Source organism: Bidens hawaiensis, unplaced genomic scaffold (assembly GCF_021521415.1).
Source record: "Bidens hawaiensis isolate Kalapana, Puna unplaced genomic scaffold, B.hawaiensis_p1.1 tig00021047_1, whole genome shotgun sequence".
Lineage (NCBI taxonomy): Eukaryota > Viridiplantae > Streptophyta > Magnoliopsida > Asterales > Asteraceae > Bidens > Bidens hawaiensis.
Window position 1 is genome coordinate 12,300 of NW_027493261.1, and position 15,944 is coordinate 28,243.

The following is a 15,944-nucleotide window of genomic DNA, read 5'->3' on the forward strand; positions in this document are numbered from 1 at the left end:
GTCTTTGAAAAAAATTTTCTCTTGATATTTTAATAATCTCAACTTAATGCAGTTGTCCGATAATAATCCCGTTTTGAGGTAATTTTTACATTTGTCGACTCGTATCCTCACTCCGAACAAAAGCCCTAAAACATCAATTTGAAATTTGGAAAAAATTAACTCCGGTAAGTATTTTTTAACGATGGTCTAATGAAAACAAACAGTGTGAAAGTTGAGACCGGTGAATACTATTTTCTAAGTTGGGATTATTAAAATCCAATTTGCCTTAAATTTTTTTTTAACAAATATGCTCCTAAAATAATATAGGAGTTCTTCCAATTTTTTATTTAAAAAAAACATGTATTTGTATAAATATATTAATATTATGGTTATCAATACCTAATATAGATTAGTTTTCTCTCCAAATTTTCCTATCCTATATATACATCTCATTGTACCTTTTTGTAAGACACACCTATTAATGAAATCTCCATATTTCTCCCTACATGTTCATCTCATATTATTTGGCTATTAGGCTTGTTTCACAACAGTATTTTGGGTAGTTCTCATTGACTTATAGGAGTTATCAACATATCCTAACCCTCATAGCATTTAATAATTACAAGAGATCTTTAATCGGCTATGTATTTATTTGAATCGGCTAACTCATACCCTTTAAAACATCTTGTAAATCACATGAATTTTCAAAATAAAACTAGAACTCTCAACAACTTAAAGAATATTGAAGTAGACATCTACTAACTACTAAGCTAGAAGCATATGTATCATGGTCTAGTTTTAAGACAAACCAAACAAACCAATTGACGTAGTTGTAAAGTATGTAACGAAGATCAGGTGACTTTAATTCAAAATGTGAGTGAATTAATACTAAACTAAATAAATATCCGTAATATTAACCACAACCATCATAATCATTATTTTTATCATGACCCCATGCATGCTTTTAAGATGATCATAATGACGATGTACATGCTAGTTAATTACTGTCACCCTCAAGATTTTTTACGTGTCTCATCTGTGGAACAACCTACAAATAACAAATTATAATTCAGTATCTATAATAATAATAATAATAAGATTAATATTATCATTAATAATAATATTAAGAATATAAAAACCTGATCGTCTTGAGAAAAATGAGAAGAGTGGGTTCGTAACCTTTTGACTCGTCGTTCAATGCCAAAGCTGCCGTCTAGATCATCTGATTAAATTAAAATATTATTTAATAAAGTTTAAATACCTTAATAAAGAAAAAAGCAAATAATGTAAATAATAAAAAATGGACGCTTCAAAATATCTTCTCTCAAACCATAGAATCTGGTACCAAAACTTGCAATTATTTTTCTTTAAAAATATTATATAGTACCAATTTGCAACGATCCTAGAGTTCTATTTTTCTTAAAAAGAGTATTATTAATGTTAAATTTAGATTATTTCAACTAAAATGTTTACGTGAATACCATGAATCTCAATCTCATGTTTCTTCTTAACCCTATTTGACATTTTATTAATTCAATAGTAAAAATAATAATAAAATGTTACCAAATCTTTCATTAGACCGAGAGAAATAAAAGTATTATTAAAAAGAACTAAAAAATTAAATATAAAAACATTTGAAGAGACGATCTTATTGTCCTAGGTGATAATTAACTGATCAAAATCTATCAATCCATCCGCTTTAACCATCATTACTTCGTAGTTAGTAGTTTAACTCAGAATTGTCGTTAAAACGAATTAAAAGTACTACGAAATACAAACACCTCTCTAGTCTTACAATAACATATTCAAAAGTTTTTAGTTTCTTTGACACACGTTAATACTGATCGACACTAAACTCAAAAAATCGATACAGTATTCGGTATATAGTTTCACTCGTTTTTAAGTATCAAATCACATTTTACCCCTACCAAGTTACTTTGTATAATAATAATAATAATAATAATAATAATAATAATAAAATGTACATTATTATTATACATACCTGCCGGAAAATGCCTTTTTTTATTCATCCGACCAATAGTTAACTTGGAGTCCAACGTGGAGTCGCAAGTGTCCGGCACGTGCCGATCCAACAAAAGAACACGACCGTCAATGTTCTCCAACATTGTTCTAACGAAAGAAGCTTCTACGGATTTGAGGAAACTAAGGTGGCGTTCATTTGTCCACCTATACTCTTTACCATCCATAAAAATAACACCGGTGATCGTCAGAATAATAATATTTCCCGGCAAAAGAAAATATTATCAAAAGAAATTATTTCCGGTTGTAGATAAGATGTCGGATCCGCTTTTTATAAGACCGGTTTCACTTTAATTCGTCTTTTGTTCCCACGTTACGCAATGTTTTTATATAAAGTGTCACGCGCTTGATAAGTGTTATGGTTCTACGTGCTTTGTGGTTCTGACACGTGTACTATGATGTTGATTTAGTGAATGGTTATTGGTGGAGGGGCGCGTGTAGAACAGTTGTGTGGTTGAGAGAGTGGTGGAGGTAAACCGGCTAAGAAAATATCGGATTATTACTTGGTTTTAATAATTTATTATTTAAAAGATATTTTTGTGTTTGAGGAAAATATCTTGGTTTGATATTCTTTAGGGTTAATTCTATTTTGAAAACTCACATTATTGTATTTGTTTTTGGTTAAGAATATATATTTTATATGCTAAATAATGATTAGTTGCCACTAGTTTTTACATATGTACATGCATGTAAATTAATTAGTAACTAAAGAAATAAGTTGGTGGAGTGGTTAAACGTGTTATAATTAACGCTTGCTAAAACAAGAAGATGGGATCACATTACTTCTGGTTGCTTGATAGCGGTTGTGGTGTTGGACCATATAAGTAAGCGGTGCAGATCCCTTCTATCTATGGCTTAACAGTTAGAGATTTGTTAGAGCTTCATATGGGTATTGTTATGGGAGAAGTCAAGAAGGAAGTTTTTCACGGGGTAGTGTAGTTATTTGGAAGGCGCAAAATGAGAACCTTTTTTAAGATTGAAGAGATTATAGTGGGATATATAATCAAATGGCTTCCTTTGGTATAAGAATATGTGAAAAATAGGCATACAATTTGGTCGAAGCGGTGTAATTTTACATTCATGTAGTCAAGGGTGAAGCTATATGGGGACCGGGAGTGGCCCCGTCCACTGCCGTTTTCTCCGTTAGTAGGGTAAATTTCGCGATTTTTCTTGAAAAATTTTGTGGGTATTAAGCACGGTCACCCCCGATATATTTCCCAAAATGCTACCACTACTGATTTTTTTTAAATATAATACCCCATCGTTTGTTTTTTTTTTCTAAAACCTCGCAATATTTATAAACAAAAGTTACAAAATAGTTGTCGAATAGTAAAAGATTTGCTTTTATAAATATTTTAGGTCTTTGCAATTCTTCTTATAGGATGAGATCGGTACCGTACCAGCACACCAATATCAATATATTCGGTACCAAAACTTAAAACTTTGGTATCTATTTGGTACCGACGGTACCAAATCTGTACCAATTTCGGTACCGGTATCAATACCGAATTTGCTTATCCCTACTCACCCTTCCTCTCGCATCATCATGAATATTTTAGGTTTTTGTTGGTTATAAAATTATTTTGTTTTTTATTGTAAGAACAATTGTTTGAATAAATGAAAAAAAAATAGATATATGATGTCATATTGTTTGATCCAATCCGACCCGAATCACCGACACGAACCGAATTGTCCGTGATTTTGGTCACCCCGTAACTAAGCCCAAATTTCGCCAATGCATGTAGTTCCTTTTGTTTTTGGTGTTGGTGGCTTCTCTTTGGTTGTGGAGGTGGCCCTTTGAGTGTTTGGTTTGTATTTATATAAGTTTATAGTTCGCAAAAAAACGAAGATAGGATACCCTTAGGCCTAGTTCAATCCCAAATACATTTTGACTTTGTACAACTTTTCTTATTTAGCAATTTTAGTTTCCTAGGTTTAACAACTTTGTTTTATTTCTCATAACTAGAGTTAAGTATTTGATAAGGATAATAATTAATTTTATTCTATAAATTAATAATAGTTAATTTCAACAAGAGTAATCATAATGATATGGTAGTATTAAGTTTTTATTTGACCAAATCTAGTAAGTTCCATTACAAAACAGTCAACCTTCGCGAAGGTGATTTTGGTACCAACTAAAATCTTGTTTTATTCCTATTAGCACTTCGTAGTCTATTAATTTATAGAATTTTTAAATTATTATAGTTAGATATGAAAGATTTTTTTAGACTAGTATACGATAAAAACTGAAGAGTAATAATAATCTGTTTATAAAACCTATTCGTTTTTATTCACAGGAATTTCAGAAGAAATTTAGTATATGTAAATGCCTCTTTATCGCTATTCACAAATTTCGTCGATCGAAGCAGGTGTGGATTGTTTATCAAACAACATTGTAAATCGATGAAAAACAACATAAATACAACTACCATCGCAAGTGGCGTAGGTCAAACGCCACGGACTAAGCTTCCTGAGGCTGGTGGCGAAATGTGATTAGAGAATTTCTATAGAAGGGCGTAACTTAATTATCAGGATTGAGTTTGCGTCACCATTGGCCGTCATCTTTAAATTTTTATTCATTTTGTTTAATAAATACCTCATAATGTATTGTAGATTAGTGATCTAACTACATACATGAGACCCTTTGCAGCATGTAACAGTGGGCCTCTTAAAATAGAAACATATATATAAACAAACATGCGAACCTGGTAAAATCTCATCTATAACAGAGCTATTGAGGATAAACCTTACCTCTATCTCTAGGGGTAGAGAGGCGGTTTCAATGGAATCGACTTTTAACAATGCAAACTGTTTAACAAAAGCAATAGACTTCAACATAATCACCATCTAACAAAACTTTCAACCACAATGACTCAAAGCATCCTCTCTCCCAATTCACCGTCGTCCTCATGTATGACTAATCAAGTTTCACGCATTAAAAATGCTTATTTACAAGCTGAAGAAACACTAAGTGACCCCGCAGATTACGGATAATCTGGGGGTTAAGTAGATATTTCCCACGAGGGTTAGGTCCGGCAAAGATGGTTATTCCTCTGATGACCTGCAAAACAGACACCGTGAGCTCGTCACTGAGAGGGGGGGGGGGTACCTCCTTGTGACCACCCTCCGACGTGAGAATCAGACTAGATTGCTCTTGAATATAAATGTATATTAAGAGAAATTGCTAGAGCAGATATCAGATAATATATGGAGATATAAGATAAGATAAGATACCGTTCCAAGGTGTTGGAGTATTTATAACCGAAGGTAGGTTTCCAAGCAGGTACAGCCAGCTGTATAATATTCCTTTTTTACCAACTGTGGGCTACGCACGTGCCATGCTGGTGGTTGGTGGGTAGGCAGCGGCTGATAGTGACATGGCCGGCTGTGTACTATTCCTTTTCCACCAACTGCAGGCTATGTACGTGCCACGACAAGGGTTGGTGAGTAGGCAGCGGCTGATAGTGACAATTTGTACTAGAGCATGCTCCTCGTCGTACTGTTGTCAGTGAGCTGTCACCCTGTGATTGGTTCATGGGCTGCTTTGGTCAGATCTTGTCTATTTGTCCATACCTTGGCAGGTATAGTACAAAAGATCCTCCAGAAGCGTACGGACTGGCTCATTTGGGCGGGAGTATTCCCGCCTTGCTCATTCCTTCTTCAGGTGACATTACTGAATTATTGAGAGTTAGTGCCTTGTGCGTGTAGCCTTGCTATTAGTGCGGGTAGCCTTCCCTGATGGCTTGTATCCGCAGCTGCGGGAACAGGCGGGGTAATTCACCATTGGGAGGCTTTTCCTGCGAGAACAGCTGGCGTACTGCGCGTAAGGTCTTCATCTCTCTGAGCATGGTGGGTCCTGCGGAACCAGTTGGTCTTTGCCCAGACGTCCCTCTTCAAGGTGAGTTTTGCGGGTCCAACTGGGCCCTGCTGGGACCTACCTCTTCACAAGCCAATTTGCATCTGGAAATACTCAAATTACCTGTGGTCTCACGGACTTTTTAAAAAAACGTTTTACAAGTGAAATCGTCTATAAAATAATGCTCAAAATACTCTATGCATGAGGTGCTATAGATGTTGATGCATTTGTTTTCTTCCTATTTTCTCCATCTTCATCAGATGATTCTTCATCTACCGAACCCTTGCGCTGCATTTCTTTTACTTTACGAAACTCATCATAATGAGCACTTCTCTTTTCTCTAAAGCCTGCTCGCCTCCCGGTTTCAGAATCTGTTCATTATTCCACAAGGGTCAAACCATGTCACATCTTTACTGCAAAAGTTATTATTTTTTATAGAGTAAATTATTGTTTTCATCCCTGTGGTTTTGCCAAAATAGCTCATTGATTTCGATTCGACATTTTCAGTCATAGTGGTTACATTTTCTTCTCGATTAATGCCACACGCTTAACACCAACCATTTTTTTCCGTTAGGTGTCCTGACTTTAATTGACAAAAAATAAAACCACGATGACTGAAAAAGTCAAACTGAAACTAAGGGATGACCAAACCACATGAACTAAATGCGTAATTTACTCTTTTTGTATAATATAAATAGTAATAGCTTTTAGAATAAACGATGGGCGAATCACCTTAAAAAGAAATATACTTTCTTCTAGTTTCTATTTTGGCTAAAGAATTAATTACACAGACGGTCTGTATGTCCAATCGGTCAAGATTGTCATTTTTAATACTTAGTTACTTACTAAAAGAATACGATTTTAAGATAATAAAACAAACCTTCATCATCTTGATCCATATAATCTGCTTCATCTTCAGATGATGTGCAGAAAGAATGTCTCGAGTTATCACCACTAGAAGATGCCACGTCATTCAATGCAGACCGAATTGCTTCAGCATGCACACCAGTATCATCTCCTTCAACAAAACTAGAACCTCGTCTTGGTGACAAAGATCCTGCAAACACGGTTTATTTATTTGTACTGCAAACAGTTTAAATTACTAAATGAACTTGTTAATCTGCTTCAAGGCATATATTAAAGTAACAAAAAAGGAAAAGGTGAATAGCAATATTAGCAAAAGTAATACGTCAATTTACCATCAACGTCAGCCACTGGATGATATGGAGTCTTTGGTTCGGTAATTTTCTGTCTTACAGGTTTATTTGCTTCAATTTCCCCTAAATTTGCCTCATCCCATTTCACACCTTTTTTACTGCTTCAAATAAACAATCATACAACAAGGTATCAAAATAACAAATTATGAAATTCACACGTATACAAAACGGAATATATGGAGCGCATTAAAGATATCTGTAAAGGTGAATAAATCTTGAAGCCTTTGTGAATTAAACATGTGATTTATGTCACTGCAAGTAAAAATAAATAACAAAAAAGATGACATTTTTACCTCATGTTTCTGTTGCTCAACTGAAGCCTAGAAGTTGCAAGTTGAAGAAACGTGGATCGACTTACTAGTGGCGATCAACTTTCCTCGGGTATGAGTGTGCTATATCACCGATGGTTTTCCGGAATATGAGTTCTTCCACCTACAAAATGAGCAGCACCGTGAACTTACCCATCAGAAAGGGACAGAGGGGTCCTCTTTGGGGTAACCCTCCGGTGTGAGAATAAGATATTGTAGCAGAAGATAATAATAATCTGAAAGTGAGTAAGGACTTAGAATGTATTTTCTTGCTTACCTCTCCTTGTGGAGGTGGTGTGGTATTTATAGTGTTAGGGTTTCCAATGATTGGGCTCAGACCCAATTAGGGCCTTTTTGGCCTCCTCCTATTGCTTCGCGCCACGTGTCCTTAGGACACCTGGTGCTTTTTCATTGATTATTCTCTGACCAAGGTATTTCACCTGACCCATGTGCAATCACGTGGTAGCACATGGGTTTTGCTGAGTTGTCCACCCTTCATTGGCAGCTGTCAACATCAGCATATTCTTTATTCCTTAAAAGATACCTTCTGGAAGGTTGTCTGATGAGCACAATCATGGTTGTCCTTATCCTGATTTGGATAAGGACGTGGTTGATTATGTGCATGTGTGATATGCGCCTATCCTGGGGATGCGCGAGGTCTTCTCTTTATTCTCACGCGCAGATGTTTCATGCGCGGATGTGATATGCGCAAGCATATGTAATATGCGTGAGCATATGTGATATGCGCCACGCGCAGATGCGTCACGCGCAGATGTGATATGCGTGAGCATATATGATGCGTGAGCATATGTGATATGCGCCACGCGCAGATGTGATATGCGTGAGCATATATGATGCGTGAGCATATGTGATACGCGTGAGCATATGTGATGCGTGAACATATGTGATATGCGTGAGCATATGTGATATGCGCCATGCGCATAGGTTTTGGCTTTGTGTCTTCATGACATCCTGATTTCAAGCCTCTTGTCTATATCTTGTGGGTTGACCCGCCCCGCTCGATGTTAAGGCGGGTGCATACCTCTTGTGGGTTGACCCGCCTTTGTGAAGCGCGGGCATGAGCTGCAGGCTGCGCGGGAGAAGCTGCAAGCGGCAGAAGCGGATGCGGCCAGGTACGCGCGTCGAGCGCGTGACTTGGAGTTGGAGGCAGAGGCGCGTGATCAAACTCTTGCGCAGGCTAACACTGACAAATCTTTATTAGAGAATGAGGTTGCGCGCCTGAAGAAAGAGCTCGATGCTGCGCGAGCAGAAAAGGATGAAGCCTTGGCGGCAGCAGCGTCTGAGAGAGAAGAGCTCGATGCTGCGTGAGCAGAAAGGAATGAAGCCTTGGCGGCAGCAGCGTCTGACAGAGAAGAGCTAAAACAAACCAAGGAAACTGGTGAGTTGTTAAACTCTCAGATTCCTGCTCTTGAGACGTCTGTTTCTTCCCCCGCGCAGGATCGTCAATGGCTAGTTTCACAGGGTGTGACTCGTTGCGCTTATGCGATGAAATACTCAGACGAGTTTCAGACCCTTGTGATGGATTGCAATGCTGTGTCGCGCTTGGTGGGTCGAGCTGAAGGGTTTAAGGATGGCTATGAATATGGCTTGCTGAAGAAGAATCCATCCGACTACCCTTATCAGCTCGACGTTGTCTGCGCTGACATGGCCGAGGTGGGGGAGAAGTACTTGAATACTCCGATTCCCATCCTTGAGCAGGTATTTTAACCTTAATGAGTTTACCTTGACTTATTTTCCTAATCTTTTGTACTCATACTTTTCCTTGTGACTTGCAGATAGCCGCGCTTGCTGACCAGCCCGATCTTGGCGCGCTAAAGAAATTACTTGACGAATGTGAAGGGACTGGTGGCAGCGATGATGGCGCGGGCAATGCTGCCTCTGCTAGCGGCTCTGGTGTGGCCAAAGGACCTACTCCTGACACTATCGTGATAGAAGACGACTCCATTCAAGACGAACAACTTGATTATGGTAAGTTTGGAGATGGCGAGGAGCGGGCTGCGCCAGATGCTGAGGGAGGAGGTAATGATGAGGGCGATGAAGAGGCTGATGTTGATATAGAGATTTGAAAAGCCCTTCATGTTTTTTTTTTTTTTTTTTTTTTATACAGAGGGTTCCTCTTTGGGGTAACCCTCCGGTGTGAGAATAAGATATTGTAGGAGAAGATAATAATAATCTGAAAGTGAGTAAGGACTTAGAATGTATTTTCTTGCTTACCTCTCCTTGTGGAGGTGGTGTGGTATTTATATTGTTAGGGTTTCCAATGATTGGGCTCAGACCCAATTAGGGCCTTTTTGGCCTCCTCCTATTGCTTCGCGCCACGTGTCCTTAGGACACCTGGTGCTTTTTCATTGATTATTCTCTGAACAAGGTATTTCACCTGACCCATGTGCAATCACGTGGTAGCACATGGGTTTTGCTGAGTTGTCCACCCTTCATTGGCAGCTGTCAACATCAGCATATTCTTTATTCCTTAAAGGATACCTTCTGGAAGGTTGTCTGATGAGCACAATCATGGTTTTCCTTATCCTGATTTGGATAAGGACGTGGTTGATTATGTGCATGTGTGATATGCGCTTATCCTGGGGATGCGCGAGGTCTTCTCTTTATTCTCACGTGCAGATGTTTCATGCGCAGATGTGATATGCGCAAGCATATGTAATATGCGTGAGCATATGTGATATGCGCCACGCGCAGATGTGATATGCGTGATCATATATGATGCGTGAGCATATGTGATATGCGCCACGCGCAGATGTGATATGCGTGAGCATATATGATGCGTGAGCATATGTGATACGCGTGAGCATATGTGATGCGTGAACATATGTGATATGCGTGAGCATATGTGATATGCGCCATGCGCATAGGTTTTGGCTTTGTGTCTTCATGACATCCTGATTTCAAGCCTCTTGTCTATATCTTGTGGGTTGACCCGCCCCGCTCGATGTTAAGGCGGGTGCATACCTCTTCACAAGTAACCGGATAACCTAATTGCTGAAACAAAAACAGGAAAAAAAAAGGTATTCTTCACATTGTTGTATAATGTATCTTTGTTTAGTTGCAAACTAAATGAGTCCTAATATGCTTGCGAATTCATCAAAATATGATGCAGAAACATGAAAACAAGCAGCAAAACTACTCAAAATATAACTGCGAACAAGTTTCTTCAGCAAAACTAATATATCTTTATTTTTTCATGAGTTGCAAACTAAACGACGTGAATTCATCAAAATTATGATGCGGAAACATGAAAACAAGCAGCAAAACTAGTAAAAAATTATAACTGTAAACAAGCTTCTTTAGCATTTCCAAAGGTAAGGTATATAAGGGCACCTATAGTGTGCGACAAATGCCCAAAAAATGGGTCGATTTTTTGGGTGAACACCGCCCCCAGGCGATAAGGGGGAGGGGGTGGGGGTGGAGTGTATTTTGTCGCCTGTTATTGTTTGATTATTATTATTATTATTATTATTATTATTATTATTATTATATTTTTGTGTGTGTGGTATATATATATTGTTCTACAACACCACTGCACCCCTAAAACAAAAATCTACCATTTGCTGACTGGGCGTCACATGGCACAAAACGCCCCATTTATTTTATAGCCACTCCACTACACATAGCTTAACAATATGCAAATCATGACAGTCAGACTCAGAATCACTAATGACATATATTAAACCAAAATCTCCTTATAACATTATCAAACTATGCAATACTTTTAGGCGTTTTATATATAAAGTATAAACCCTAGAAAATCAAATCAAATCAAATCAAATCAATTCAACTGGAATTCATGATTAAACAAAAATCAATCAATTGATGATACACGTGTCATTCAAACTACATCTATATGAATAGATTATTATTATTATTATTATTATTATTATAAGGCGGAAGTTTGGTTACCGGAGGATCGGGAACGGTTGCGTGGTTCAGCCGGCTGCAAGCAATCGCCGGTGATGGTTGTTATTTATATGTTCATTTACGAGTTTACCCTCAAGTAGTCAAGTGTTAGTTACATTACTCCCTTATTATACGAGTCTTTAAGGTTGAATCGATAAAAAGTTTGAAACGAGCCGAACGTTATCAATTAGTCTCTTTGGCTTATTATATTTGCATTTACGATTTATGATTTGACCCTCACTCCCAATTAACAAACTTAAGTTCGTATATTTAAATCAAGATAAGAACAAATAAATGAAAATAACCAGAAAATTGAATCTTATAACTAATAAAAATAAAAATATTGGAAATAAAAAGTAGATAAAAGTATTTAAAACAACTTAATTTTACTTTTAAAATTTCATTGATATTTGAAAAAATAAAACTTCTTATATTTAAAATCAGAATATTAACTTTTCTAAAATTATTAAACAGGTTAACAGGTCAACCCATTTTTAACGAGTCGGGTTCGGGTTGACCCATTTTTAAACGTGTCGGTTTCGGGTTGATATGTTTAAGAAAACAGGTCGTGTCAGTCGACCCAAAACCTATATTTTTTCGTGTCGTGTCAGGAATTGACACCTTAAGTTAACCTATGTGCTGCTTAGTTGTAGGTTCCATGTTTGAGACCATTTATTTAACAAATTTTGTTTTGGTTTGTTTTAAAAAGGCTACAACATTTCATTTCAATTTAGGCCTCTAACATCGTTGAGCCGGCCCTGTCGATACCAGACTAGCATAAATTGATACTCGATCTAATTATTTGAAAGATGCTTCTATCTATTCGGATCACATGTGTAGACATTTTCATTTTCTTTTTCTTTTAGTAAAGGAAAAAAATCTATTAATCCTATTAACTTTTTAGTTTATAGAATTATAATTTATTTGAGTAATAAAATTTGATAAAAATTGTAAGAAATACTTAGAATATGTATAATTTAAAAGTATAGTTAGTGAGTGAATAAGTTGACGTTCTAAAAAAATCCTAACGGCTAATTTTTAACAAATCACTGAAATGTGTTACAAATGAAATAGTTTTACAATTTTTTTTACCTGAAATTTAATCTAATTACAAATTTAATTGTCGAGCCAAGTAGAAGTTCCATGTTAGCCGAGGAAACAGGCGAGTCTACAGTATGTGATTGCTTGAGGCTAGGCCCCTCAAGCTCAAGCACCAAGTCCCCGGAACCAAAGTGTATTCTCGCTCTTCCCCATATAATGGTAAGTTACAGCGACTCAAGCACCAACTCCCCGGAACCAAAGTGGCTCCTAGCTCGTGACCCTCCATATAACAGTAATTAACAGCGAGTAAATTGTCAATAAAATTTATATGGAACAATATATTCAGAATTTAAGAAAACAATATGTTTGTTGTCACAATAAGATATCGGAGATCATGAAAAGGTTACGTCACTGTAACGATGAACATTAAGAAACGCGGAAGAGAATTTAAAACCGTTACTTAGATTTAGCCTTTAAAATTTTAGTTTGCTAAACACTATTAACTTATAACTAATTAAAATTTAAAGCATTTAAAAAACTCCTTGTTTATATTAGAAAAGAAAATTTGGTTAAACAAGTAAAATATTAAATTGTTAATTGTAACATCTAGCTATCATCAGCATTTAGCCATTTATCATCTCAAGATACATTTTACAACATTGTCTTATCACAACACAACAACATAAACAAACACAAAATAACCTTAAAACTAACGAACTTCCTAATTAGTCTACAAACTGCACATTTTAACTTTTACATTTCACTTATAGAACCTTGATCTCGAACACTGCCCGTTAGTCCCATTAACAAACTTACCCGATTTCTGCAGCCCTCCGTTTCCAAGTGTCGGGAACACCGGTTCCTGCTGCTTGTTATTATATCCTGTTTGATACGCATTCATAGGTGATGAAAAGTTATATGCACCCGCTGGATGTGAACTGCTGGCGGCGGGTTTGTGAGGTAAATAATCACCTTCAGTAACTGGAATTGCACCTGTGAGTGTTTTTACAGCAAATTCAATACACGGGTCGGTCCAGATATCTTGTAGAGGCGCCGGTGATGGGGCGGGGGTAAAGCTTTCAACTTTATTCAAATCCGTGAACGGGATTGCACCAGTGAGTGTTTTTACAGCGAATTCAATGCACGGGTCGGTCCATAAATCGCTCATTGAAAAGTTGATCGACGAGTCGGATTGTGGAACGGGATTGGTTATTGTAGGGTTGACCACAGGGGATTTTTGTTTCTCTAAAGTTGTTTGAATCTGATTCTTGTTACTTTCTTGATTTGATGGAGGAATAATGGGATTTTCTTGATTATCATTCATGTTGGCGTCCACGTCAGCATTTTGGTTGCGGTTTTCGGTGGGTTTTTCGGGTTCGGTTTTCTTGTTATTTTTTTGGGGAGTGGTGGAATTAACAGGTCTAGTTCGGGTGGGTTGGCGGTTGGTTCGAGTGTCTGGTGGTGATGGTGGTGAGTCGATTTTGATTCCCGATTGTCTTGTAGCACGACGAGTTTTAGGCTGTGGTGATGCGGCTGACGGTTTAGCTTGACGGGTTTTAGGCTTGGGTTTAGATGGTGGTGACGTGCCTGTTTCGGTTTCCGTTACCGGTGTAGCTTGACGAGTTTTAGGCTCGGGTTTAGATGGTGGTGATGTGTCTATCTCGATTCCCATTACCGGGGTAGCTTGACGGGTTTTGGAATCTGGCGGCAATGGTGGCGGTGAATCGATTTTGATTCCCGCTTGGCGTGTAGCTTGACGCGTTTTGGGCTCTGGCGACGATAGTGGCGGTTCATCAACTGTCACTCCCGCTAGTCGTCTAGCTTGACGGGTTTTAGGCTCTGGCGGTGATGTTGGTGGTGCATCAACCGTCACTCTCGCTAGTTGTGTAGCTTGACCGGTTTTAGGCTCTGGCGACGACGTTTGAAGCGATGGTGAGTCAACTTTTATGCCAGCTAGTCGTGTAGCTCGACGAGTTTTGGGCTCTGGCGGTGATGGTGATAGTAGCGATGATGGTGGTTGTGCATCACTGTTACCACCCGCTAGTCGTTTTGAAGCCCGTGCAGGAGATGCAGACTTACCGGTTGGGGCCCGCTTATGGCTCAAAGTTTCACTCTTCTGTTCCTTTAATTCACTCGGTTTTTGTTTTTCGTCTATCTTCGGTTTAATTGCTAGCCTTCCTAATTCTCCGGTTTTGAGGTACCGTTGAACGTCTTTAAGGGATAAGAATACGTATCCAGTGACCGGATCCGTGTAATACTAGAATGTAGAAACATAAACAATGACAATAAAATAATATTAATAACTAAGATGGGATTATGAATTAATGATCATGTATTTGATTAAATCATGCAAAATAATTACCCGATCGACTTTTGTTCTAGAGCCTGTTTTTCTTGTTCTAACTTCCTTTGTCCACCCCGGAGGGAGCTCTTCTGTTTCATCTTTCTCAACTACAATCTAAAATATTACAAGATTACAACTTTATTTCAAAATAATGAAGCAACATTCGAGGATCCGAAGTTCCGAACCGCTCATTCTAAAGCTGAAACTTGATGAATAAATAAAAGCTATCAAAGATCTTTGAATTGATAACATATGTCCAACTATAACAACAAAACCCATAGTTAAAACCAAAAAAGCTACATTTCGGAACCAAACCATTCAATCTAAACCCACAATTTAATTCACAACCACCATCAAACATAAACCCTAATTTCACCAACAATGTTTGGGCTTTTTTAACAGAAGATTAAAGATCTTGAATTTATAACAGATATCCAAACTATACCAAGAAAAAACCCTATTTAAAACCAAGAAACACCATTTTTGGAACCGAAGCATTCAATCTAAACCCTCAATTTAATCCACAACTACCACTAAATATAAAGCCTAATTAAAACCAACAAAATTTTGGGCTTTTTTAGCATACTATTAAAGATCTTAAATTGATAACAAGTATCCCTGATTAAAACCAAGAACCAACATTTTCGGAACCGAACCATTCAATCTAAACCCTCAATTTAATCCACAACCACCACTAAACATAAACCATAATTTCACCAACAAATTTTAGGGCTTTCTAGCAGACTATTAAAGATCTCAAAAACTCTAATTAAAACCAAAAACCAACATTTTTCGGAACCGAACCATTCAATCTAAACCCTCAATTTAACCCACAACTACCACTAAACATAAACCCTAATTTCACCAACAAGATTTGGGCTTTTTTTAACAGGCTATTAAAGATCTTAAATTGATAACAGATATCCAACTATAACAACAATCTAAACCCTCAATTTAATCCACAACCACCACTAAACACAAACCCTAATTCCACCAACAAAATTTAGGGGTTTTCAGCATACAACTAAAGATCTCAAATTGATAACAAAATCAAACTCATAAACCCTAAATAAACACACCTTATCTTTGTTCTGGGCATCACGAGCAGTAAATTCATCCGGTGGCTTCACTGGGGACATTTCACAAACACTGGTGTGCACTCTAAAAACCCACCAAAGATTGAGCCTCGAACAATGGATAATTAGGTTAGAAAACAAGATTAGAGCTGG

At 37.4% G+C, this 15,944-nt stretch overlaps 3 protein-coding genes across 3 annotated transcripts; all 3 read right to left on the bottom strand.

The window, feature by feature from the left end:
- Positions 1-936: 936 nt before the first annotated feature.
- Positions 937-2,214, bottom strand: LOC143562665 (uncharacterized). Its single transcript, XM_077050410.1, has 3 exons — positions 1,982-2,214; positions 1,119-1,201; positions 937-1,027 (listed from the first exon to the last, which is right to left on the bottom strand). Exons 1-3 carry the CDS (start codon positions 2,184-2,186, stop codon positions 977-979), a joined length of 339 nt encoding a protein of 112 aa, XP_076906525.1. The 5' UTR covers positions 2,187-2,214; the 3' UTR covers positions 937-976.
- A 3,841-nt stretch (positions 2,215-6,055) lies between these two features.
- LOC143562693 (protein phosphatase inhibitor 2-like) lies at positions 6,056-11,359 on the bottom strand (the record flags this gene model as incomplete). The annotated part of the gene is made up of 4 exons (XM_077050432.1): positions 6,056-6,246; positions 6,756-6,932; positions 7,075-7,190; positions 11,334-11,359. Coding segments are annotated over 4 exons (495 nt in total), but the record flags the coding sequence as incomplete, so codon positions are not given.
- A 1,688-nt stretch (positions 11,360-13,047) lies between these two features.
- Positions 13,048-15,876, bottom strand: LOC143562696 (uncharacterized). The gene is made up of 3 exons (XM_077050434.1): positions 15,795-15,876; positions 14,734-14,829; positions 13,048-14,628 (listed from the first exon to the last, which is right to left on the bottom strand). Exons 1-3 carry the CDS (start codon positions 15,852-15,854, stop codon positions 13,132-13,134), a joined length of 1,653 nt encoding a protein of 550 aa, XP_076906549.1. The 5' UTR covers positions 15,855-15,876; the 3' UTR covers positions 13,048-13,131.
- Positions 15,877-15,944: the final 68 nt, after the last annotated feature.